At 40.9% G+C, this 27570-nt stretch overlaps 1 protein-coding gene across 1 annotated transcript in view; it reads left to right on the forward strand.

Moving 5' to 3' along the window:
- Positions 1-4125: 4125 nt before the first annotated feature.
- The window catches only part of LOC129782740 (high mobility group nucleosome-binding domain-containing protein 5-like), a 106617-nt gene continuing 83172 nt past the window's right edge, over positions 4126-27570 (forward strand). The window contains exon 1 of the mRNA XM_055791027.1: positions 4126-4249. Within this exon, the coding sequence (XP_055647002.1) occupies positions 4126-4249 (124 nt within the window). The remainder of the gene's footprint in view (positions 4250-27570) is intronic.

Below are 27570 nucleotides of genomic sequence, written 5' to 3' on the forward strand. Positions count from 1 at the left end.
TATTATGGTATTCACTCAATACAGGAAAGGTGGTGTGTTGCATGGAATTATTGGGCACCAAATCAGCTAAAGTTGGATCACTGCTGCACCTGCTTCTTCTTGTGAGGTTCATCCTTTATTGGTTCAGGTGGTTTCTGTTGTAGTACATCCTAGAACATGCAACTCACATCATGGTTTACAACACAACAATTTAAAGGTTTACGCCTTACATTCGCCACCCCTGGCCCCTTTGGACTAGGCCATAAAGTTCAACATTGCAATGAATTCCTCCTCTTGCCTCTATCTTGGCTAGCAATGAGAAGTCCCTGCTACAATACCTTAGATATATGGTGGGCACAACAGTAGTGACATAGAGCATCATGTAACACTGTCATCATACAACTGAAATTACGGATTATTTTCACTCAGGATTAAATCACCTTGAGGTATATTAGCCTCCCTCATCCTTCCAGAAAGTGCACCCAAGTACTTGAATAAAAACAATTTCATAAATAGATGTGCCCTAATGAAATAATGACTTGATACTCAGATTTTATTAATAATCTAAAAGAAAGGGCAGAGCATATGCCCTTTCTTGTGGCGATGATTTCCCAGGCAAACTGTCTATATTTGAGCCTAACTGAAGTTAAATCTTCTGCGACATTCTAGAAAATTCAGAAAGCAGGACCTGAATGGTTTCCAGATCAGTTTTGCTATGTAAGACAAGCAGGTGATGTAAGTTGTCTAGGTATTCATGTTGAATGCAACGTGATCAAACCTGAATAGGTTTCTAAATGCTTCAGTGCAAAAGACTAGGAAAAGGGGGTTGTTGCTGTTGAATTCCAGACTCTGCTGCCTACTTAATCTGAGCATAACAGTTGCTGCATATGCATCAGTTTCTCCATCTGTTAAAAGAAGAAGGGATAGCACTCATTTATTCTAAATGGGCATGCTGGTCATGACTAAGATCTACGTGTTCTGAGCTCCTCTGCCTTGACTGAGAGCCAAGTCTATGTCCTGAGCTGCAACTTCTTGCTTGGTGTACATAAGTTGCATAGTTCAGCCTAATGCATACTACCCATCTTTTTCTAGCACTGCAGGTATGGGGTAAATTGGACGATGTGTAGTTTCTTTTCTTCAGAAGCACAAGAATAAAGCAGGGTGGCACCAGATGAAGGTCCCAAAATCTTTGTGCTTTGCATGAGGTTACAGTTCAGGAAGAAATAAGAATAAACTCTGCTGTTCTGCCTTCAGCAGCCATACATGACAGGGATGTACAAATCTGTCCATTAGTGAAAATAAATCCATAGTTTTTTTAGCAAAAGACAGGTTTATGAGCTCAGTCATGAGTGTTCCTACACCAATTATTTCTACACAAACAGAACTGTGTATTCTCATTACCTCTGCACATAGGTAGTCTTTATGGAAAAACCCCAAGTCTTCTGTCCCATAAGTTAGCAATCAACTGCATGAAAACATTTCCTTTTGTGTTTTAAAATTCTGTGCTTTCAATGAATTTCAATGAATTTTTTTTCAGAAATGATGAAGTAAAATAAATCAGAAACAAAGATATCATCCCTGGAGTACTGAATACCACCTCATGGGATATTCTTATTTCCTTTCTTTGCTTAACTTCAAGCAATGCACAGGTCAACATCACACTTTTTTATAACTCTAGTCTGTATCATCTCATTTTCTTCTTGTCATTTTCTGCTCCTCAAAAACATCATTCTAACAGCCTTTTTTTCATGTTTTATGAGCTACACAGACCATTTAACAGTCAAAGTTACATAGGGCCACATCTTTTCCTCTTCTTTACAGTGTAGGGCAGAGAAAATGTCTTACCCTTGGGGAGTAGTCAGCCATGAAGAAGGGATGAAAAACATCAAGAATAAGCATTAAAATAATCTTAAAACCAGACAGTGCTGTGTATGTTGCTGTCCTATTAAGGTCTGACTTTAGAAGGTCACAATCATTTTCAATGGCGGACCTCCAGCCCCCAAAACAGCCATAGTATCTCTTTCATACAAGCTGTGTTCTGTATGAAAGAGTATCAGAAAGCAGTGAGAGGTGACTGAGAGAAGAATTATGGTGGAAATCAGTAAGGAACTTGAAGGTGTTTGGTTTTATAACAAGTTATCTACAACAGTAAAAATTAATAAAACTGCACAACACCCTCAGAGAATAAAATTGCTTAAGAAGCGGCTTGTGCTACAATCTGCCTTTTGCACAGGTAAAAATATGTGCTGATTTTGGCTGGGGTAGAGTTAAATTTCTTCATAGTAGTTAATATAAGCTATGTTTTGGATTTATGTTGAAAATATTGCTGATAATACATTGATGGTTTAATTACTGTTAAGCAGTGCTTACGCAGAGCCAAGGGCTTTTCTGCTTCTCCCCCCACTCCACCAGCGAGGAGGCTGGGGGGGCACAAGGAGCTGGGAGGGGACACAGCCGGGACAGCTGACCCCGACTGACCCAGGGGATATTCCAGACCATATGACATCATGCTTAGCAATAAAATCTGGAGGAAGAAGGGCAGCGGGCAGACATGTTCGGAGTAATGGTGTTTGTCTTCCCAAGCAATCATTACACTTGACGGAGCCCTGCTTCCCTGGAGATGGCTGAACACCCACCTGCCAACAGGAAGCAGTGAATGAACCCCTTGTTTTCCTTTTCGCTTTGCTTGCATGTGTGGCTTTTCCTTTGCCTATTAAACTGTCATTATGTCAGCCCACAAGTTTTCTCACTTCTACCCTTCTGATCCTCTCCCCTAACCCACCAGGGGGAAGAAAGCGAGTTGCTGTGTGAGGCTCAGTTGCTGGCCAGGGTTAAACCACAGTAAACTGTGACAAGCAAATCTGTATATTCTGTTGGAAAGACTTTTTTTTTACACAGGTTAAAGAACTCATTCACCGTGTAAAACATATATTTATATTTAAAACAAACCACAATTGGTATTTGAGCAACCTGGTCTAATGGAAGGTGTCTGTGCCCATGGCAGGGGGGTTGGAACTAGATGATCTTTAAGGTCCCTTCCAACCCAAACCATTCTATGAGTCTATGATTCTATAATTCTATATTCACCTTAGGGAATGGTTGCAATAAACCAAATACTCTTTTGGAATAGATTATAATTCATTTAAAAACTGAGAGTCAAGTGAGACTCAGAAATCAAAATGAGTTGTGAAAAAGAAGGAAACAGTTAAACATTTATGACATCCATAAAACTAACCCTTGTATCCTAGCTAGGTACTTTGTTGTTTTCCAATTTACTTTTTAATTGAATTTTTAAATGTATGTTAAAGGAAGGCTGGATGCTTTTCAAGAAAGAAGTATTAACAGTGCAGGATCAGGCCATGCCCATGTACTGAATTACAACCCAGCAGGGAAGAAGACCAGCCTGACTGAACAGACAGCTTTGGTTGGAACTCAGGGGAAAAAGGAGAGGGTTTTTTTGGAAGAAGGGGCAGGCAACACTGGAGGTCTATAAGGAAGTTGTGAGGTTATGCAGGCAACGATTAGAGAGGCAAAAGCCCAGCTAGAGCTCAAAAAGACAACAAAAGATGTTGCAAATACATGAGAAATAGAAGAAGGGCCAAGGAAAATCTACATCCTTTGCTGGATGCAGGGGTGGGACATTGCCACAAAGCACAACAAAAAGGCTGAGGTACTTGATGCTTTCTTTGTCTCAGTCTCTAATAGCAAGACCAGCTTCCCTCTGGGCACTCAGCCCCTTGAGCTGGAAGACAGGGATGAGGAGGAGCAGCATGAAGTCCCCACAGCCCAGGAGGAAACAGTCAATGACCTGCTGCTCCACTTAGACACACACAGGTCTATGGGGCTGGGTGGAATCCACCAGAGGGCACTGAGGGAGGTGGAGGAGGAGCTCACCAAGCCTCTCTCCATCGTTTATCAGCAGTCCTGGCTAACTGGGAGGTCCCAGAGGGATGGAGGTTAGCCAGTGTGACACCCATCTACAAGAAGGCCTGTCAGCCTGACCTCAGTGCTAGGGAAGGTTATGGAGCAGATCATCCTGAGTGCCATCACACAACACATGCAAGACAACCGGGGGATCCGGACAAGCAGCATGGGGTTATGAAAGGCAGGTCCTGCTTGACAAACCTGATCTCCTTCTATGACAATATGACCTACCTAGTGGTTAAAGGAAATGCTGTGGATGTTGTCTACCTGGACCTTGGTAAAGCATTTGACATCTCCCATGGAATTCTCCTGGTGACATTGGCTGCTCAGGGCTTGGACAGCTGTGGTCTGTGCTCAGTTAGAAGCTGATGGGTGGCTGAAGCCAAAGGGTGGTGATGAATGGAGTTACATATCACTGGTTGATGGTCACAGGTGGTGTTCCCAGGACTCAGTACTGGGTCCAGTTGTGTTTAGTATCTTTACTGATGATCTCGATGAGGGGATCAAGTGCACCCTCAGTCAGTTTGCAGATGGCACCAAGCTGGGGGGAGTGCTGACCTGCCTGAGGGCAGGAGGCTCTGCAGAGGGACCTGGGCAGGCTGGAGCGATGGGCCCAGGCCAGTCGTGTGAGGTTCAGCAGGGCTCAGTGCCGGGTCCTGCCCTTGGGTCACACCAGCCCCACGCAGCGCTACAGGCTGGGGCAGAGCGGCTGGAAAGGGCCTGGTGGGAAAGGGCCTGGGGGTGCTGGGTGACGGCCGGCTGGGCAGGAGCCAGCAGTGTGCCCAGGGGGCCCAGGCGGCCAGCAGCACCCTGGCTGGTGTCCCCAGCAGTGTGGCCAGCAGGACCAGGGCAGTGACCGTCCCCCTGCACTGGGCACTGCTGAGGCCGCCCCTCGAACCCTGTGTTCAGGTCTGGGCCCCTCTCTGCAAGAAAGACACTGAGGTGCTGGATCATGTCCAGAGATGGGCAATAAAGCTGGTGAAGGGTTTAGGGAACAAATCTTGTGAGGAGCAGCTGAGGGAGCTTGTGTTTAGTCTGGAGAAAAGGAGGCTGAGAGGAGACCTTATTGCTCTCTACAACTACTTGAAGGGTGGCTGTTGCAAAGTGGGTGTCGGTTTCTTCTCCCAAAAGAAGCAATAGGACAAGAGGAAATGGCCTTATGTAGTGCCAGGGGAGGTGTATATTGAATATTAGGAAAAATTTCTTCACGGAAATGGCTACCAAGTATTGGAACAGGCTGCCCAGGGAGGTGGTTGGATCACCATCCATGGAGGTATTTAAAAGACGTGTAGATGTGGCACTGTGAGAGACCATATCTTAAACTGACTGTATCAAAGCTTGTTTAGATTTCTGATGAGCTCTGCAAGACTTAACAGTTGTGAACAGATAAGGAGCCAACAGCTGCCCAACATCAGTTTTCAGCTAGGGTCAAGGAACAGCCACACCGCTTTGAGGGATAAGCCTAGACATGGATGGTTACCCCTACCTGCCGAGGCATGCGCAGGAATCGCATGTACTCCATGGAGGAATGTGGTATGTGCTGTTGTCCGGAAAGGACCCCCTGAACACCCTACAAAAGACTGTGCAATCAAACAATAAGTGGTGATCTGGAGATCCCCCCTCCAATGTGAACAGAGACTACAGATCAACGGGATTCTGCTGGATCCATGGTGGTGACTATCTCTTGTAACCCTCTCTGAACTGCTTGCTAGATTTCCTTTTATCCTATCTTTCCCTCTTTTTCCTATTCCTATTTTCTTACCGCAACATGTGAATGTTGTTTATGTAAGTGCTTAATAAATTTCCTTAATTAGCATCATTTGACCTCATTTATGTCTTAATCTCACTCTGGGTATAGCAAAGAATCTCCCCGGCTCAGGTTTTCCTGGACCAGAACAGGCATTTATGGACATGGTTTACTGGTGGACTTGTCAGTATTAGGTTTATGGTGTGACTCGATGATTTTAAGGGTCTTTTCCAACCTAAATGATTCTATGGTTCTATGATTCTTCGATGCCAGAATGGGCCTCTGGAATCATATAGGGTAAGGATAAAAGAAATCAACCATGTCTCCTTTCTGAATTGTCCTCATAGAGCAAAGTAAACTGACCAGCCTGAAATACGAGCCTCTTGAACCTACTAAGTCCTCATACCTGTCTTCTAGAGAGAGCATTTTAATCAAGTATTGTGGCTTGTCCACTAAATTAAGAAAAGTTTGTCAGCATATACCACAAATGAAACATTCATACCCTGGTAATTTTCTGGTAATTAAACTAAAGAGAACAAAAAAATCCTCCATAATGAGCATAATTTGCCTAGACAGAATTGTCATTCTGCCCTTTAAATCCTCAGTAAGAAGCCATCTGGCCCTAAAATCCATATTGTTTTGACTTTAAACTTCCTAAATTTCTAAATACATCTGTCTTGCTCCTGCTGAACTTATCTATAGTGACAGATCAAGTCACACCTTTTGTCTTCTGTCCAGAATAGACTTAAAAGTGTAAATCTGATGATGAGAAGGCTTCAAAGTAGGATACAAATCCCATTATATATCCAACACTAACATATTTTCTCATGATTGCAGGGAGCTCCAAAGTCCATCCGTTCAGATGAATATATGATTTTCCCACTTATACCCATTCCTCAACCTCCTTCCTCAAAATCATGAGAACTTCAAACAAAAAGCAAACAATTAGAAAGTAATGTTGCTGGGTTTTTCTTAGTTTTGTGAAGAGAAGAAAAGGTGACTGTTTCAGTTAGGTCCTCTTTGAAAAGTAATCTAACTATTCATTAGGAATTTCATTTTCTTCCTGCCCTGATATTCAGTCCCATAATAAAATGAAAAAATTACCATATCTGATCAGGACAATTATTTAGTTAAGGTAACATCACATGTCAATTTGTCACCAAAATCTCTTAAACATTTAATGAGAAAGCCAAAAATATTAGAGTTATGCCAAAAATATTAGAGTTATGCCATTACTCAAAGTAAATGAAAACACTCAGTTGTTTTCTTTAAACTTACTGCTTCTCCCAATTCTATAATTGGACAATGAATAAAAAATGTAGAAAGCAATCCATTTATCAATCAGATAATGTAACAGTTTGGGCCACCTTGTCACAAACTTATTAGATTTATGAATAGCTTGTCATGATGAAACATACGTCAGTAAAATCCAGCCAAATTCAGCAATAATATCAAAGCTGTAATTCCACATATCAAGTTATTAAACATATGTGCCAACAGTAAGAATTGTTTCCTGAAGCTTAATGGTTCTATTGCCATAAGCTCCTTTCCAGATATTTTTTTTACCATAACTAGCTATGCTTTTTAGAGCTACAGATCATATTATTGGTATTTCAGAATTTCTCATGCTTCTTTTCTAGGTATGGTAAAATAACAGGCAAAAGGTGAGTTCTAAGAAGGAATTTGTTTTCAAAAAACATCTGAAACATAAGACTGTATACTGATTTCTTTGCAGCTTTTTGATGACAATGTAAGTTCCTAATATAAATTTTAAAAATAAATAAACAGTGAGTAAAGTAAATAAGCATGCACAACACTTTTTTTCCTAGCTGTCTAGACACATTTTACAAGGAAGTAAATAAACCAATGTTACTGAAATAAAGTGGTAGTTGTATTTATAGTGAACTGCACCCTGCAAAAAAGGAGAGAAAAAAAATGAAAAAAAAGTAAACTATTATTAATTATTTTTTAATATCTGGTGGGCAGGTTTTCAAGGTATCCAGACACTTAAAAACATGCAAAATGGCACATGCAGGATTTTAATTGTATTGGAGAGGAGACACACAGATTCTTTTGGAAACGTGGGCTTAAATACCACTCCAAGTTGGTGCTGCATTACTATTATGACAGGAATAATATATGAACCTAAACTGAAAGACAGCTCTAAGTTTGCTTGAAATTAGTGAGAATTTTCTTTAGCAGGAAATTTTTCAATAATTATCACTCAGATGATCATTAACATTCTCCTCTTTGTGTTTTAACACCCAAAGCTAATTTGAAGCAGTTTCCCAGTCATCCCCTGCTCTGTTGCAATTTCTGGGGTCACTGTCCTTCCACAAAACTGGGAGGCACTGGACCTCCCTGACACCCAGCCTCCAGGAAATAGAAGACAAAACATGGGCAGAAACAACAAGCACAAACTGACAACATTGCTATTGCTGTTGAAGAGAAAGCACTGCAGGTGATTTGGTGCCATTTCTCCAAGGGTGTAACATTTAGCTAAGATTCCTGAGACCTCCCCCTGACCATGTATTTATGAGGGGGAACAACTGCTAGGGGAGAACGCTAACATCAGAGTAAAGCCTGCAGTGGAGGGAGGGTCACTATAAGCATCTCCACTGGGTCTGTTCAGGAGCTGTTGGATAGGCAGACACAAAAGGAAGAGTGATTTGGAGGGCTGAGAAAGCTCTGAAATAGGAGTTCATGTAAATTATGAGTTAGAGGTATGGAACAAACTAGAGGAAATAAAATTGCACTACCACAGAAAAATTAGTGGCAGCCAATAGGAAAAGAGGCACAGCATAAAAGAACTACTTCTTTGACCCAGAACACGGGCCAGTGACAGCAGACAGGGTTGACAGACCAAGCAGCACAGTACAAGGACAATGGAGATGCTGGAGAATGAACCAGAAGATTCAGACCCACCTTAACTGCCACAGGAGGCATAATCAAGGCTGCAGCCACTAACAGGGCACATGAGAGGCAGCAAGGAAGAGGAAATGCAGTTCAAAGCTGGTGCCTTGCAGCACTGCACTGGAGAAGGGTGAGAGAGAAAACAGCATTAATTTTATTAGTCATGAAAAACAAGCAGTGAGAGTGTAAAACCTGGAGACAGCAGCAAGGGAAACCACAGCTACTTGCTGTAGGCACTCCACAATCACAGTGATTAATCACATCAGGACTAACACCGAGATCAAATCAGATGAATTGCAAGCTTCAAGCAGGCAAGCAAAGTGCTGGAGATACTCCTTTCTTACTCTGGGGTCACAAGAAGATTTGGCTGATTGATAGGGTCAGTTCCAGCACTGAATTCTTGCAAGAACAGCAGTGGAGTGGCATGATGAGCAGTGCTTTAGACAGCTTTAGTTCCATTGTTTCCATTGGTACTTTTAATAAACTAGTCTGAATTCCAATTAATGGGTCAGATCAACTGTTCTGTGAATGGAGCAATTGTATCCTAGAATCAAGAAAGAGAATAGTTTGGGTTGGAAGGGACCTTAAAGATCATCCAGTTCCAACCCCCTGCCATGTTCAGGTTCACCTTCCACTAGACCAGGTTGCTCAAAGCCCCATCCAGCCTGGCCTTGAACACTGCCAGGGATGGGGTATCCACAGCTTCTTTGGGCTCCAGTGTTTCACCACCCTCACAGTAAAGAATTCCTTCCTAATAGCTAATGTAAATCAGCCTCTTTGAGCTTAAAGACATTACCTGTTCTATCACTACATGTCCATGTAAAAAGTCCCTCTCCGGCTTTCCTGTAGGCCCCCTTTAGGCATTGAAAGCCTGCTATAAGGTTTTCCTGGAGCCTTCTCCAGGCTGAACAACCCCAACTCTTTCAGCCTGTCTTCATAGCAGAGGTGCTCCAGCCCTCTGATTGTCTTTGTGGTCCTCCTCTGGACTCATTCCAACAGGTCTATGACTTTCTTATACTGGGGGTCCCAGAGCTGAACACAGTACTCCGGGTGAGGTTTCATGAGAGCCAAGTAGAGGGGGAGAATCATCTCCCTTGAGCTGCTGGCCATTCTTTTGAAGCAGCCCCAGATACAGTTGGCTTTCTGGGCTGCAATCACACATTGTCAGGCCTTGTTGAGCTTACTGTCCACCAGCACCTCCAAGTCCTTCTCCTGAGGTCTGCTCTCAATCCATTCTCCACACAGCCTATATTGATTCTGGGATTGCCTTGACCCATGTGCAGGACCTCGCACTTGGCCTTCATGAGGTTCACCTCTCAAGCCTGTAATCCAAGGATGGTATCCCTTCCCTCCAGTGTGTTGACTGCACCACTCAGTGTTATCAGCAAACCTGCTGAGGGTGTACTCGATCTCACTGTCCATGTCACCAGCAAAGACATTGAACAGCTCTGGTCCCAGTACAGACACCTGAGGAACATCACTCATCACCAGACATCGAGATGCTGACCACAACTTTTTGACTGCAACCATCCAGCCAATTCCTTATCCAGCCAGAGCTCCACCCATCAAATCCATCTCTCTCCAGTTTAGACACAAGGATGTTGCACAGGACAGTATCAGAAGCTTTGCATAAGTCCAGGTAGATTACATCAGTTGCTCTTCCCTCATCTGCGAATGCTGTAACCTGTCACAGAAGGCCACCAAATCTGTCAGGCACAATTTTCCCTTAGTGAAGCCACGTTTGCTGTCACCATTCACCTCCTTATTTTCTATGTGCCTTACCATAGCTTCCAGGAGGGTCTGCTTCATGATATTGCTGGGCTCAAAGGTGGGACTGACCAGCCTGTAGTTTCCGAAGTCTTCCTTATTTCTCTTTTTAAAAATGGGGGTTACATTTCCCCTTTTCCAGTCCATGAGAACTTCACTGGACTGCCATGACTTCTCAAATATGATGGATAGGGCCTTAGCCAATTCATCCACTAATTCCCGAGGACCTGCAGATGCATCTCATCAGGTCCTATGGACTTATGCACCTTCAGGTTCCTTAGATGGTCTAGGACCTGATCTTCTCCTATGGTGGGCAGTTCTTCATTCTTGCGGTCCCTGTATTTGCTTCTACAGCTTGGGCAGTGTGGCTGGAGCACTTGTTGGTGAAGACCAAGGCAAAAAAGTCATTGAGTACCTCAGGCTTCTCCATGTCCTGGGTAACTGGGTCTCCCATTCCCTTCCAGAAAAGACCTACTTTTTCCCTAGTCTTACTTTTGTCACTGATGTACCTATAGAAACTTTTCTTGTTGCCCTTGATGTCTCTGCCCAGATTTAATTCTATCAGGGCTTTAGCTTTCCTAACCTGATCCCTGGCTGCTCAGACAGTTTCTCTTTATTCTTCTCAGGCTACTTGTCCTTGTTCCTAGCCCCTGCAGCCTTCCTTTTTGTGTTTTATTTTGTCCAAGAGCTCCTTGTTCATCCCTGCAGGCCTCCCAGAGTTTTTGCCCAACTTCATCTTTGTTGGGACACATCGCTGCTGAGCTTGGAGGCAGTGATACCTGAATATCAACCAGCTTTCTTGGGTTCCTTTTGACCCCAGGGCTCTATCCCATAGGTACTCTACTAAGAAGATCCTTGAAAATGCTAAAGTCATCTCTCCTGAAGTCCAGGGTAGCAAGCTTACTGTGCACCCTCCTCACTGCCCTAAGGATCTTGAATGCCACCATTTCATGGTCACTGCAGCCAAGGCTGCCCTTGAGCTTCACATTCCCCACCAGCCCCTCCTTGTTGGTGAGAACAAGGTCCAGCACGGCACCTCTCTTCTATCACTTGGAGTAGGATGTTATCATCAATGCATTTCAAGAGCCTCCTGGACTGCTTATGCCCTGCTGTATTGTCCTCCAACAGATAATGGGGTGGTTGAATTCCCCCATGAAGAGCTTGTGAACATGAGGTGGCTTGTATCTGCTTGTAGAGGTCTTCATCCGCTTGGTCTTCCTGGTTGGGCGGCCCATAGCAGAACGCCACTAATAATGTCACCTGTACCTGCCCCTGCCCTCCCTTTAATCCTGACCCATAAGCTCTCGCTTGGCTCCTCATCTATCCCTAGATGATGCACTATGCACTCCAGCTGTTTTGCTGACATAGAGGACAACATCCTCTCCTCTTCTCCCCTGCTTGTCCTTCCTAAAGAGTTTGTATTTTTCCATTCCAACAGTCCAGTCATAAAGAACACCCCACCACGTCTCTGTGATGCAAATAAGACCATAGCCCCACAGGCATGCACTCATGTCTCTAACTCCTCTTGTTTATTCCCCATACTATGTGCGCTTGCATAGAGACATGTAAATTGGTCCCCAAATGAATCTGAGTTACTGGCTGGAGCAGCTGGAATTTCCTTGTGCTGCTCTTCAGGTGCTTTCCTGATGACCTGCTTTCTAAGCTCTGGGCATCTCTTTCTGGCATTGGTGCTAAACTGGTAGGAGGGTAACCGATTAAGGTTTCCTTCCCCTGGCAACTTCATTTGCAACTTGTATTGCTTTATACAATATAGAGGTTGTGTTGGTCAGGATAATTACTGTTCCTGATGAAACTGACCAAGTTAATGGACTTCTGGTTACTTTTAGTTGTTTGACAGCCCCATTAACTTTTGTCAATACTGGTGTTCTGCCTAAGTTTCAGCAGAAGTAACAAGGGCCTGTTTTCCCAATTCAATTTCTCCTGTTAATAATGGATTCCCCCTCCCAACCTGCCATGCAGCATTGGTTAGTCTTACAGCAGGTTTCACACTTAACCCCAGCCTGGACAACTTTCCCTCTTGATGCTTCATAACAGCCTCACAGGGTCAGTGCTTGCCCAGCTGTCTGCTTGAGCCAAGAATAGTCACTGAGCAGCATGGCAGCATGATGGCTTGGTGCCCCTGCTAGTAAGGAAACGTGTTCTGAAAAGTACTGAGATCTTAGGGTGACCAGCAGATTTTGGGCCACAGAAGTATGGGATGGTGGCAGGTCCTGCAGCCTCTTTTCCCCCATTTGACTTGCCGTGCACCTGACTTGACACCAGCATGCAGGAAATACCTGTTGCTCTGTCACTGTGACAAAGGTGGCTTCCATCTGTGTATCTTCCTTGGCTTTACAGATTCCCAGTGTGTTTCAGGATCATTGATCTTATGAAAGACCAAATATGCAGCTGTACCACCTAAACCTCCAAATCGCAGTTCAGTAACTTCTCTTTCCATAAATTGTCCCATTGATCTTAGTAACCAGTCAACACAGACCGAGCAGTGCAGCGCTTGAAATTTATAGTGTCCCAGTCAAAGAAAAAATAATAACTCTCATAAAATATATGCAGTAAATATGTGATTATATTTGAATAGAGATATATATTTTGCATTTGCTAATGTTACTGTTTGCCTAAGAATCATGTGGAAATCAGTATGGTTTCAAAAATTCCATTTAAAAACTTGCCTAAATTTTCACACACCAGAATTGCTTGCTTCATCAATCTGTAGTAGAAATTTCATGAAGAATAGTTTAAAAATTAAAAATTAGATTAGAATTTTAATATGATATTGAGACAAGTTGATCCAGATATATCATTCAAAATAATTCATCTACCCTTCTTTTCTATCAGCAGAAGACAACCCAGGTGCTCCCTTTTTAACATAAATTTACAAAGACATTGATATAACTCGAAAAATATCATCATATACAGCAAGACTCACCACTGTGCCTTTGGAATCCACCACAGCAGATACCTGAACGCTGGAAAGTGTAAGGTGTTCTGCCACTGCTCAGTTCTGTCCACATGGGCAGTCAGGCAGTCAGACAGTCAGACCAGAGTTGACTTTCTTAACCTTTAAAATAATTCCTGCTAACAGTGAAGAAAAAGACAAGTAAATTCTTATTTTATTACATTACTATGTTCTTAGGAGCCAGCAAATAGTCAAGTGGACTTGTGAGGAAGCTCAGTGTATTAATGACCTTAAGATGATTGGGATTGTGGTCGTGCAAGGTACAGCTACAGCTTTATAAAGAGAGGGGAGAAGGAAGAGATCAGCTTTAACTCCTGAAAAAGTTTTATATACTTTGAAGGGTTTCTACAAAGTTGCACAGAGAAATTTACATAAGCTGAGGGTCTGTTCCAATTTTCTACTGAAACTACCATGCTAGTTTTACATCAGAAAGGATCGACTTATAGCAGACCACTGACAAATAAGCCAAACAAGCATGTTCATATCATATGTACAGTGAATCTTGTGGGGGGAAAAACCAGCCATCTACAATACACACGCAAGCTACCACTGACTCAGATCCTACATATTCCTTACTAACTACTGCCTTCTTTGCTCAAGCAAGCTTTCTCAAATGTTTGCAGGCAAATTAAAAACCTTGGGCAATGCATGGACACTGAACACATCAGGAAGGCAAAGAAATTCCTATCTTCAGGTTTCAATGATGGGTAAGCAAAAGACTCTTTTCCAGGATCTTTTGTCCCATACTTACTGTACCAAAGAAGTACTGTCCCTATTAAGAAAGCCTGATAGAAATTCAGTATGCAGAAATTCAACACGAGCTTATCAGAATTTCATTTTCATTCTTTGGTCTTCCAGGGAGAAATAACCTAATTTTTTTGTTCAAATTACAATAGCTGGACATGGACTGCTCCTGTTAATTATATAAATCTTGGAATAGTCTTTCTACCAAAACGCTAAGTGTTGCCATTCTTACAGCATACTGTAATGAAAAAGACTAATCTAAATATCTTGCAAAATTCTGGGCCAGATAGAAGAACAATTTTCAGGTAGTTTAGGTGTTGGGTATGGCACAATTTCAATTTTGTAAGCATCTAGAAACTTCTAGAAAGGCTATAACAATGGGATAAAATAATCTTATGCATAATTTATGTGTGTGTTACCTATTAACACCAAGTTCTGACCCCAAAAACAACACAAAATTCCCCTGAGAGATTTCTTCTGGGAAACCAATGATATTTTGCATTTATTTCCAAAGGTATTTTGGCTTACATTTTACATTATTTTGTGGCATTTCTTTCTGACTCTGAGAAATGTTTCCTTCCTTATTGAAAATTATTCAAATTAACAAAGAATCCAAAGTATGGAGCTTATACAAATGCATGTATTTATGTAAAGTTGGGTTTAATCATTTAGTGATTCATCCAGGTTCCTCTAAACTGCCTTCCAAAGCAGCTTTAATACCAAAAAGGAAAGAAATAGCAATGCTATGGTCCTAATGGCAAAGTCATTTGCAGTGATCAACTACCATTCATAGGGATTTGATGAAAAATGACTTATAAATGGTGATTTCATCAAGAAGATAAAGTACTCATAGTTACATTTTGACATGCAGAAAAAATTGCAATATGATTATGGTTTCTATAATGCTTACCCAAGTTTCTGAAGCAGACTTCTAGATTCCTGTTCTGCACAATTTCCTCCACATACTAGATACATTTTGCACATTTAGAAATACATTATCTGTATATTCTTTGCTATCAAACAAAACAAGTGTGTCAAGCCAAACACTGAAACTACATGTAATGTGGCTTATTCTTCTTTACTAGCAAAAAGCTAAATAAATAATAAAAAAAAAAAATATCACCAAAGTCATGGGCAGTCACATGCATTTAAATGTTGAGGGAAGAGGTAAATTGGGCTGACTGGTACATGAGAGACTAAGTTCTTAGCAATTCAACTATCAAAGTTACGCTAGAAGTGAGCCTGCTTTGTGATTTCCTGAAACACCAAGTAGTTAAAGGATTAACCATCCTTGATGCTGTGTATTCTACAGTCAGGAAGAGATGTATGAATGCAGCACACTACAGTATCAGATCCTTAGCTTCTCAGTCAGCCTAGAAAAAGGCTGTGGGTGTGAAGGAAAGGAAAATAATCAAAAAATAATGTTGAAATGAATGTTTTTCAAACATAAAAAATGACTATTGCTTGCAGTATATCTGAAATCAGAAACAGAATATAACTTTTTCCCCATCTAATAAACTCCCTGAAAAAGATCTGGTTACTTGTTAAACCCTGTTAGTTATCACCTTACTGTATGATAAATATATATGATCCTGTAAGCTGTGATGAAGGTAAACAAAAGGGACAAAGGAAAAGGAGAGAGGTACCAAAGAGATCAATGATGTGATGGTTCTGTGCAGCATACTAGATTTTTTGAAAACTTTTATTACTGCAGGCAAAGTCAGTTCAAGCACTTCAAATATTTTGCACATAAGGAAAGGTCAGTCTGCACCCAAACAAAAAAAAATATTAAGACATTATCTTCATTCATCAACTGCTCCGAAGAAAGTAGGCATATCAACAGAAACTTGACATTTCATGGATTTTACAGTGGGTTTAAGACGTTGTCAGGAATGGCAGCTGGATGAAACTAACTCAGTGCAACTTTGTTTTTCTTCATTTCTATCCATAGTGAATTAGAAGAGAATGATTTTTCTTCAAGAATACACCACAGGGAAATTTGACATCAAGTCCCAGTTTCGTGACAGGCTTTCTGAGTGAACTTTAAACAATTACATCTCTTCACAGTTTATTCCTTAATTAGTAGGATCATTAGTACTTCCATTGTCTACATTATTTAAACACCATCAAGAGAATTGAATCTGAGCAGGGCTATCATTTTGTTTGGTGTAACCACAGCATAAACAAGCCACCTCTGTCAAGTAGCCTGCATGTGGGCTAAGTCCTTTGAAGAAGGTCTAGGATGAGCACACAAAAATGGGCTTTATTTGTTCTTACACATGCATGCCTACTTTTTTGCTAACTTCGAAGCAGAGAGAAAGCACTTTTCAGTCATAGTGATTGATTAGCGTTGCCCTTCAGCTAGGCTCTGAACAGGACATTTTTTGTGGGTGTGTGAGTGGCATCACTAGCCTGATCAGACTTGCATTAAAAAGAGTGAGAAACAGTGAGAGGAAAAGGAGAGAGAAAGTAGAAAAGAGTAAAATATTTGTTGACTGCATTATGAAATTGATCTATCAGGTAGTAAGTTTTCGTTCACAAAAAAAAAAAAAAAAAAAAGGAAAAAAAACCCACAAAAAACTTTGCCAGTGTAGTACCTGGCCCTCAGAACATAGGAAATCTGCTGCTGCCTGACTTCAAAAGCAACAGATAATTCACAAATGTGCCAGTGTTGACAGTAATTTAGTGGACACCATCTGGCATAGGCGTCACAGCTCAGTCTTGCAGAAACTGGGTTGTAAATCTTAAAGCTGTGAGGTACCATAGGGAGCCATCACTGTTCTGTCATGAAAGAAAGAAAACAAAAACCATGGTCAGATGAAACCACCACAGATGCTGTTTTGTCTTCTCCAAGTCTGGGGAAAGAAATGTTCTTTCTTTCTCCGAGGGATTTTTGCTTATAAAAATGGTCTTTTTAACAGCACTGTAATACAATTGTGGGAGCTGTATGCTCCCTTCTTCATAACTAGCAGCAGAAGGGAGGAACAGCAAGTTTTTGGTGTGAACTAGACTTACTGAGTTCATGCACAGATGTGCTCAGTCAGTGCGTTGATGTACATGAAGGCACAACACCATATCCTGCAATAGATATAATTTCCATGGATCTGAAGCAATTAAACCTAGTGCATTTAGAAAAGGGAGCACTAGTACATAGATTTAGCTTTTCTACTCCTCTTCAGGGCACATAATTATTTGTTATGAAGTTACTAATATGTGGTACAATTTATGCAAATTCACACATAGTAACAATACTTAGACTACTATGCCAAAGACGCATGACAACACAGCCTTGCACTGCTACAGAACTGCCCTTTTGACCCATGGTCTAGCACCATAAACTCTAAAGACACAGACAGAAATTAACCTTTGGTTCTTTGTAGTACTCCAATCCCACCTTCCTACAGAATTTAAAAGGCAACTGCCTTTCCATATGCATCTTCTGAAATTTGTCACTTTCTCATAGTGGGGCATCGGAAGCCAAAACTGCATAAAGACATATCCTAATATGGTAGCCAGAAGTCCACTTCAGAGAAGCTGGATTTTAAAGAAATTTTATCTTCACAATCTTCAGCTGAAGTTGCAGATTTAATTATTAACACTTTGAAAAAAGGCCCAGACTGTAATATAAGTGCACAAGGAAATTACAACCAACAGTAGGTCTCAGTGTATCTACTGCAACTGTTGCTATTTAAGCACAGAATGGAGTTTCAGGCATATCACAAGCTCTCATTACCTATTGGTTAACATTCAAGATGAGGAAAGATGATAATATTTCAGATTATTTGAAGAATATATTCATGAATTGAACACCTGCACAAAAACTGAGGAAACACATCCATGCTCCTGATGGGATGGACCCTCAGCCACTTTAAGCAGAAAGGGAACCCACACTAGAAGAAAAGATTTCATGCTTAAGTCAGTTTTCCAGCTTCCTGAAGACTTGCTTGGAAAAATTATCTTCTTGCTCTGAGCATCTTTGCTGCACCTGTCAAATGCATAAATCTTCCTTGCTGCCACTACTTGTCTGCTGTCTGCCTTCAGATTGTAAGCTTTTCAGGGCACAGCCTAGCACCTTCTGCATATTTATACCCTGAGGAGACTCCAGCCATTGCGTCCTGCCTCTCTGTCACACTACTGTTGGAGCAAGTGCTGTTCTTTTGATAAATAATACATCAGGACTTTCTGCAGGTCTTCATCACAGCAGGGGAAGGTACCTGGTGGACACTTCAAGGACATAGCAAAGCAGTTCCTGAGCAGTGGCTGGTCTAGAAAACAATAAACACAGGTTAGATGTAAGAATCCCAGTGTGGTAGAGGAGAGCATTGCAGGTTATTACAAGAGTTATTAAACCCCCCCGACGGTATACTACAAGCTAAAGTCCGTTGTGAACTAAAAATCCATCCAAATTATACAGACCAAAATCAGAATTTAAATGAAAACAAATAGCTCGGCCTCATTGTATTAAGAGCCAGCAAAAACGATGCTCTGCTCAGAGCACTGTATCTCCATGCTTTACCTTAATCCACACTCATTAGGCTACCCACTTGTCAGTGGCTTGTTACCTGGATACTGTAAGAAAATAGGGTCTTCATAACCATAGGTTTTGTGGGCTTTTGTGGAGTGACTAAAGTACATTGTATAAACAAATAAAGTAGCATTCTATTGTCTACTTATGGATAAACAGTGTTTGTTTACAGCACACAGACTTTAATTCAGACAGTCGCACAGACGGCATACTTTGGCCACTCATATTTGTTTCTTTCTACTTTTTACCCCCGCTCCATGTTACAAAATTGACACCACTTCTGTGAAAGCAAAAAATCCCTAAACCTATCATCTATATTACAAGAGGTGGGGCCTGAGGGCTGGCTTGTTTTACTAGAGCAGTACTAGAGAAGCTAGAAGGAATATAAGAAAGGCCAGTGCTGGCAAGTTTGGTACTGACCATAGTCCACAATAAATGTCACTAGCCATATTCAACCTCAGAGCAACATGCAACAGTACACAAGCACTTTGGATCCTTTACTTTTTTTAAAATATTCTGGCTTCATGCTAACAGTCTAACCCTGTTAACTTCTGGGTTTTCTTAATGGCCTTACTTATGTGGAAATTACTAGGCACCTCCTGGAGCTATATCTTCAGGCTAATGAATTCTCCAGAGCTGCTGAGGTTTTTCTCTCTACAAAGAATTCAGAAAAAAAAGGTTGTTTAAACTGCAAAGTACTACTGCCACTTTGGTTTATGTCAGCTGGCTTCATATTCACATTAGGCTCATACAAACCAGAGGACAGCACTAGGACTCAGGCATGATTGCGCTTGCAGGACACGGACATTTACCCACAGTTTACCCAATGTTCAACAACCTGAGACCCTCTTCCTGGATGGCTCCTAGTCAATAAGGTAACAAAGATAACCACCATAAATCAGCAATGATTTCCAATGCCAACACAACTATTTTGCAGAGATATACAAAAGAATAACCCATATTAAAACTGAAGAACAGACCATTGTTTGCAAGCTAGAATAAATCCTTCCTGCTACAAACCATCTGTTCCACACATGAATATTTTTAGAAGCTTCTTAAGTGTCCACTGCTGTACTGATAGTGACAAATTTTACAGCTGCTTCGTGGGACTAAGGTAGAGTTTTTCCTTCTCTCTGCTTTGAAAAGAGAGTAATGCCTGTACACTGATGTGGATGAGAACTGAAGCCTGAGGTGATAAATGGGGAAACCTGCTTTAGCACAAAGGTATGAGATGCAGAGCTGCTTCCTCAAGAGCAGGGGTCCTCAAACTTTTTAGCCAGGGGGCTGTCACGCAGATGCAGCGGCAGGCAGTCATCTGCGGCTGCTTGGTTTCCCCCCCAGCCCCCAGCGGGGGGGGCGGGGCGGTCTGTAAATACCAGGGGCAGATTGAGGACCCTCAGGGGTGGTCGTATCTGGCCCACGGGCCATAGTCTGAGGACCCCTGCTCAAGAGGATTCCTCCTCCAGCAACTTGACAACTTCTACACCAACATGATCAATGCAAAGACATGGGAAATTTACCATGAAATAGAAAAAATGACATCTTTCAGAAATGTAGCAAGTACAGAAGTCACACAATAAGGGAGGACTTGAAACAGGAAACAGCAAGTAGATGCAAACATATTTCAGCTGTAGAAGGAAGACACATATTCATCACCTGATTCAATGTCACACATAGGGAAGTAGTGCTGCCTTTAGTAGTGGCAATTTATTCAGGGATCTGGGAGCTCATTCCACCATGAAAGCTCATTTTGGACATTGCTCCTACAGCAGGTGGCCATATTTCAAGCTTTGCTATGCAGGAAAGGTCATCTTTACATAGGGAAGGTGGGATATGCTATCATGACTTCTGCTGTTTCAGTGCTAAACATCAGTAGCAACAATATTAGAAGGCAAAGCAGCTCTTCCACAGCACAGACAAGTTATACGACATAACAGCCACAGGACCAAGTGGCATGAGACCCGAGATGCTTTTTATCAAAGATACAGGTTGGGGAAGAAACTAAATGAGTATCAAAGAACTAACTACTTTAGCACTGATACCTGCAAATGACCAAACTCTACAAAGACAATGGGACCACCAGCAAATGGAGTTCTTTCAGGCCTTAAAACGGCCTGAAACTGGAAGTGATATTATGACTTTTATTAGGGAAAGAACCATGTGCCTCCCATGAGAGAAGCCACAAACTGCAGGAAGAAATTTAGTCCTTGTCCACAACAACAACAAAGGCCTTTGAGTAATGGAAATTAATTTTCCTTGACTGCACAAAAATCATTGAAAGGAACAGCAGACATACATACATGTGAAATCCTATGCAAAAAAGCCCTTTTAGTAAAACAATGTCTTTATAGATCCAGGTCTGCCAAGTACAAAAAGCTTAATTTCTCTAAGTTGATTAAAACATGAACCTATAATTAGAAGAAGCTATTTGCTTTCTCTTCACCAAACTTCATAAGTTAGGCCATGAATCATAAAGGACTCATTCACACAAACAAATATAACGTGTCCAAGCTGCTTGCCAGCAGCTGCTTACCACCAACTCCAAACAATGCTTGAAAGGACGCCCTGCATGGTGGTAGAAGATGCAGCGAGAATCTTACTCAGGAAGGGGGAAAAGAGAAGCATATCTGGATATGTTAGGAAACAAACCATTGTGTGCATGTGAAGTCTTATAACAAAGCCCTTATCCATATCTACCCCTGTGACTGAGGGTGCACGTGTAGCAGACTGACTTAGGAAAGAAGACCACAAAATACCAGTTATGGAAAGTCATGTTCAACCTACAGGTATGGACACTCCAAAGGACAAATTATGATACAATAGACTCAGCTACTAACCACTTTTCAAAACCCATCTCAGTGCTGGCAGAAAACCCAGTAAGATTTGAAATTGTAATGCTGCTGATGGCTTGTCTGGACTATCAACTGCTTTTAAAGTCTGAATGTGCAACTGAATACGCAACTAATGTATAATTAATTGTGGAATACTTAAGCTTAGTTTTAGTTAAGAAAGGATGAAGCACTAGGCACCACATAGGAGCTTGTATATCAGACTGGGAGCCCAGGACCCACAAAATCTAATCCTTCATCACTCTTAGTAAATCACTCAACTTGCCTGGTTCTTTCTCCTGAGCTATTCTGGACACAGTTATTTACCTCTCTCCTTCAATTTCATTCTTATTAGTAACTTAAAATCTTATTACTAAGTTGTACTTACATATTGCACACCTAATTGTTATCGATTTGTTAATAAGTTAAGATTGATTGACTTTATTTGATTGATTAATTGATTTTATAAAATAATTTAATAAAATTAAATTATAGAAGGATAAGAAAAAAAAAATGTATAAGAAACTTATAGCTACACAGTAAAAGTTGTTATGAGATCTTCTGTACGTCCTGTACCAAGGCTAGAAGAAGGGGCTGGAACTACTGTTAAAACATAGGTAATAACTTTAGGGTTGAAAGGTTTCTTTGTATTTGACCAGTCTTCTGTATGCAGAGCTGTATTGAAATGTCAGAATATGAGATTAATGGGAACTGGGGAGAGTCGACTGGAACAGCTTGTAGGTGCCTGCCAAGAAACCGTGAACTTTAGTAAAAGGTAATTCCGGCAGGGGGAGATCGCGACCACCGACTCATATACCACCTACCCAAATCGTACCCCAGACCCATTTCTAGACCTTTCTAAGCTCTACTGCGCAGAATTGGATATAGGAGGAGAATATGTTAATGATTTACGGGAAATATCATGGTTATGCATGAATACTTAATGAATATGTATGAATAAGTTCTATATATGGTGTCTGATTTTGAGACCTGGTGTGCATTGATCGTGAGAGGACTCGCTCACGCGCCCGGCCGTTAATAAAGAAGTGTCTGCTTATCTACATCACATTGGTGTCGATAAGTTCTTCATTCCGAGATTTCGGTAACATAATCACATCTGAGATCACTAGTAAACTCATACTTCAGAAAAATGTGGGTTCTTTAGTCAAGCATATAAGATTGAAACTGCACATAGCACATAGCACTCTCTGTGGACTATAAAAACACTGCAACAAGGCCAGAAATATTGCTTTTGATGTAAAAGTTCAACATAGGCAGATATTTCTTTCTCTGAAGGCCTGAGATAGATTTATATGTTAGAGGCAGTACGTTCTTAGCATTTAATGGTAAACTATGTTGTAGCTGCAAAACTGTTTATACTAGGTTGTAGTAAATTAAAGCCACTCATAAGATGGAAAAATAATATTCCAGACTTCCTTCTGAAATTGGCCACAAGGAACGCAAAAGACAATGCAAGAATTAAAGTACACTACACTGTGTTGATAAAACCTAATTGGATGAACAATCCAGAGTGAAAAGAAACATTACTAAAAATTACAAGTACAATGTGTACCTGAAGTTTTCAAAGGATGGAAGGTCTGTTGACATTTTTAACAAATATTGTGTAATCCCGGAATGAAAGATGTGCTACAATGAACAAGTATAGAGAAGGGAACAATCAAGGCTGTAGAATCAGCCTTCTACATTTCTGAACTTCTGAATGCAGAACCAGGAAACCTTGGCATTTCCTTAATACACTTTTTCATCAGAGATGCACAATATATGAACTAAAATAGGGTGACAACAGGGGTTTCTGCTGCCAAGCATTAGCATACAGTATGCTTTCCAGTTCAAATTTCTCTCTTAATAGTCCTATCTAGCCATGATTGGTATAATTTCCAATGTAACCTCTTTTTGCTGTATGAATATTTCACTGGCAACTTGCCACACTATTTTGATGAGGAGAAGAAAGGCTTTATTATATAAGAAAGTTGGGTTACCTGAAAAAATAATTTTCTTCAGGCTGGAAAAGGCAAAGTCCTGGTGACATCCAAAATGCCTGTATGTTTTTTCCATAAGATATAGTATGGATTAGACATCACAACCTGTTTAGATGGTGCAAAACAGAAACTATACTTTTATGATTCCTGGGAGGTACTGGACAGATCTGTTTTCCCTTGTTTGGGTGTTGAGGGATTGTTTTCTTGTTTCTCTGACAAACTGATTCCAAGTTGCACAGAGCCATCATGTATAAACTACTATTTAGCACATATAAATAGAGTATTACCTAAATGAGATACAGGTGTTTGGTAAACCTCTTTCTATTTGGAATTTGTAAAAATCATCCCTTATGACTACCAAAGGATAAAAACACATCTACTCCAAATTTACAGTCCGTTTTAACCAATATGATACTGGAGCACATGGAACCTTCACTCACCAGGTATACACAACTGCTTCAAACAGTGAATTACAGCATCACTGTAGTATGCTGTGGGATTCAGGGGAAAAAATGTTTCATAAGTAATTCCAAATATCAATTTTCATTACGTTAAATGTAAGGATTCACCAAAAGCACACCTGTAATTTCATATCTAAGCTGGAATCCACCATACATGATAACTGAGGAATAAGAAATAATGATAATATTGTTAAGAATTATTTCATAATACCTAAATTTCTTTTCTTTATATCAAGCTGTTAAGATGCTCCTAGATCATATCTTCATACTTTTCTTGTTCACAGCCATTGTAACTAGACACTTGTTTTAAAAGCTACAGCTGAGTTCTCCATGAAATTGCATGAGTTTAGAAGCTATGGGCTTCAGTAAAACTCCAAACACAGCAAGAGCTACTTTTAGGTATGCTTGTTTCATAATTTCCTTTTTGCAGCTCAGCCAGATTGCTTTGTTGACCAACACTGTCAACATACGCTAAACTCCTGGAGAGTTAGCTGTTGATTTACTGGTTAGAGAAAAGTTAATTTAATCAGAAGATGAATGACAATAACCACAGAAAGTGTAGTCTAGTCAAAGGGATCAGTTTTAAGAAAACAGTAGAACATAGTATAACCAAGTTATAACTCCCATTAGGCACTGCAGAACCTTAGACAGTTGCAGCTTCTTAATAAGTTGGTTGGAAATTACAAGTTAAACATAATAATGTTTTGTCCTGATTGTTCAAAAAATGTCAAGTGTTGATGACATCAAACTTTTCTTCCTAAACCACATTTTACATTGGAAAAAGCAAGAATCTATGGGAAATTCCTGGCCAATATTAACAGCAAATTGGCTTAGTATTAATGATTTGGTTTTACTTTCCTTTTTTTTTTTTTAGAAAAATAGAATATGATTACATTGCTTCTGATACAACATGAGTATCTAATTTTTCAGTCAACTACAGTGTTCTCTTCCACCTCACACTGTACAAGTCCCTTTACCTCACTTCCCTGTATCCCCTGAAACCACAACCACCTTCCTCTGCAGGACTGAAGTATCAGCACTGCTAAAGAAATTAATTCAGTTTCTGAAATTGTTTTAAAGATGCTCTAGTATGGCATTTAGCCAAGTTACATTGCTTGATTAGGTTATTATCAGAATTTCCATCAAATCCTTTTGCACCAGGATTTCCTGACAATATCAGTTTTCAAGACCAATCTAAATGAAATGAAATAAAATAACATAACAAAATAAAATAAAAAAAATTAAAAAAATAAAATAAGTGGAATATGAAAGAGGAGGATAAGGTATAGACAATAGAACAAAGTGATTAACAGGACTAGAGTTTCAGGTTACTATGTGGTTTTACTGTGTTAAAGGAAAACATAATTACATTAGCAGGAAATTAAAAATATTCGAGAATCTTTCAGGACTGCAATATTCAAGTGCTAAGAATAGGTAACACTGTTTAGCTTAAAGCACTTCTCAATACAGGGTGAGAAGAAAGATCCAGAGGCTACAAAAGGTGTCAGGTATCCTTCATCAGAACAAGCTGATACCTCTACACAGTAACCAAGACTGCCATGGGACAACAAGCAGTCACAAAAACACAGGAACCCCTCCAAAACCACAGCTCTGTCGGACTGTGCTGTGAAGTTATGCACTGTTAAGAAGCAACTATGATTTCCAAAGAGTAACACCCCTATTGTTACCCTTATTTCAGCACCCTTCCATGCCTCCTCAAGCACTGTGCTTTAAGAACTGCTATCATGCCTGCTAGCTTCATGCTTGTACCAAACTGCTTACAGGCATATGAACTTAGAAATCCTGACGTTACCTGCCACCAGGGTTACTAGGAATAGGCACAATTAAACCAAAAATATATAGTTATTAATGCTCAAAAGCAGAAAGAAAAAGTAATTAAAAAATATAAGATACTACTGTGGAACAGGTAAGGTTCATCCTGCAAAAGATTTTATCTCTCTAAGCCTCAGGTGTCATCCATTGCTAGAGACAGTACAGCAAGCTCACAGGAAAATGAAGAGATCCAGTTTGTCAGGAGTGATGTTCCCTTTCAGGTCTACCCCTGGGTATTGGTGACATTATCAAATTACTTGGTCTGTGTGCCTGATCTCATGACACTAAAACATCCCAACTGAATTACATCTTTACAATGTACAGCTGGATGAACACAATTCTAAATATAACAGATACATTCTTACTACTTAATTGTTAAGCCTTTCAGAAACTGATGCTTAATTAACATTCAAGTAACTGGCTAACTTAATAAAAATTTAAATTTTATTTCAAAAGCTTTAAACCTTTTCCTTGATTCTTCTCTCTTTTTGATTCAATGGCAATAGTTTATTTTCATATTGATTTTATTCCCCATTAATCCCCCACCTTCTTCTCCTACCTGGCATAGCAAATCTGTAACAATAGCAAATTTTGCCTCTTCAGCTAATCCATTGTTTATTACCTTGTTTTCCAATAAAAGAGAAAACATCTGGAGTGTTAGAAGCCAATGACAATGAAAAGCCATTTAAAAGGTGTCACTCCTTTATCTATCCGCACTAACCTCTGCAATGTTACTAGCCTGCACCCTGACATAGCAGAAGTGATGTCACCCTCATTTCCCTTGCAAGGACAGCACACACCTGAACCCAAGGCCATCAAAAGCTTTGCACCTTTCCTTTTTTCAGATGGTAAAAGCTCATCCTGAGGGTGAACACACCTCTTAACAGGTCTATGTTCCCTCAGAGCAGAGCTACCAGGCTGAAACATAGTTCTTCTGCAGAGCTTAAAGACATCTCTAGATCACGGGGCAACGAGGTGCATCCAGCCAAGCTTTCAGTAACGATACACCAGAATGACTGCCTAGGCCACAGCCTCCACCTGGCTTCTTGTACAGACACTCATCCAACACACCCCTAAATCATGATAATGGAATCTCCCATGCACACCTTCTTTGAGGGGTTTGTGACAGGAGCCTTGCCACACAGGGGCTCAGAGGTAGCTTTAAAAAAGGCCAAAAGGTTTTATTACTCAAAGAAGCTATGTATTATTCTACTGCAAACTAGGGAAATTCACTTTTCAAAATGCAAAACTCTGAGCAACTTAATCAGGGCAAAAACAAAGTACTGGTGTACAGGCAACTCTACCAACCATGCCAGGCGGATTCTTGCTCCAAGCATTGCTCCCAGGCAGCCCAGTGGCACGTAACCCAGCAAGCACTGCACCTTTGCTGATTAGTCCTGGGACATTCTCCTTGCTTTACCCTTCAAGCTTGACTGCTGCTTCCTCCCTGCAGTGTCTCTGCAGAAGCAACAGGCTTCTACCTCCTCGCTGTAAATTCCCCTGCTCTGCCTCTCAATGCAATGATCTTCCAGCTGATCACGATAGCTCTCCTGCTGAGTTTGCTCAACAGAAAGTTCCTCTTCCTCTGAAGGGGCTTGACCCAGCCACTCTCTTTGTAAAGGCACACAACATGTCGCAGAGGATAAGCAAATAAAACAGAAAATGAGCTATCCCAGAGATACCCAGGTACCACAGAGGCAGCCACCTCATTTATCTGAGGTGGTAATGAGCCTGGCAGCTCCCTGTAGAGTAACCTGGCCAATGTAAGCGCTTCACACCCTCAGCAAGTTTGCAGATGACACCAAGCTAAGTGGTGTGGTTGTAATGCCTGAGGGACAGGATGCCATCCAAAGGGATCTGGACAAGCTCGAGAAG

Source organism: Falco peregrinus, chromosome Z, assembly GCF_023634155.1.
Source record: "Falco peregrinus isolate bFalPer1 chromosome Z, bFalPer1.pri, whole genome shotgun sequence".
NCBI lineage: Eukaryota > Metazoa > Chordata > Aves > Falconiformes > Falconidae > Falco > Falco peregrinus.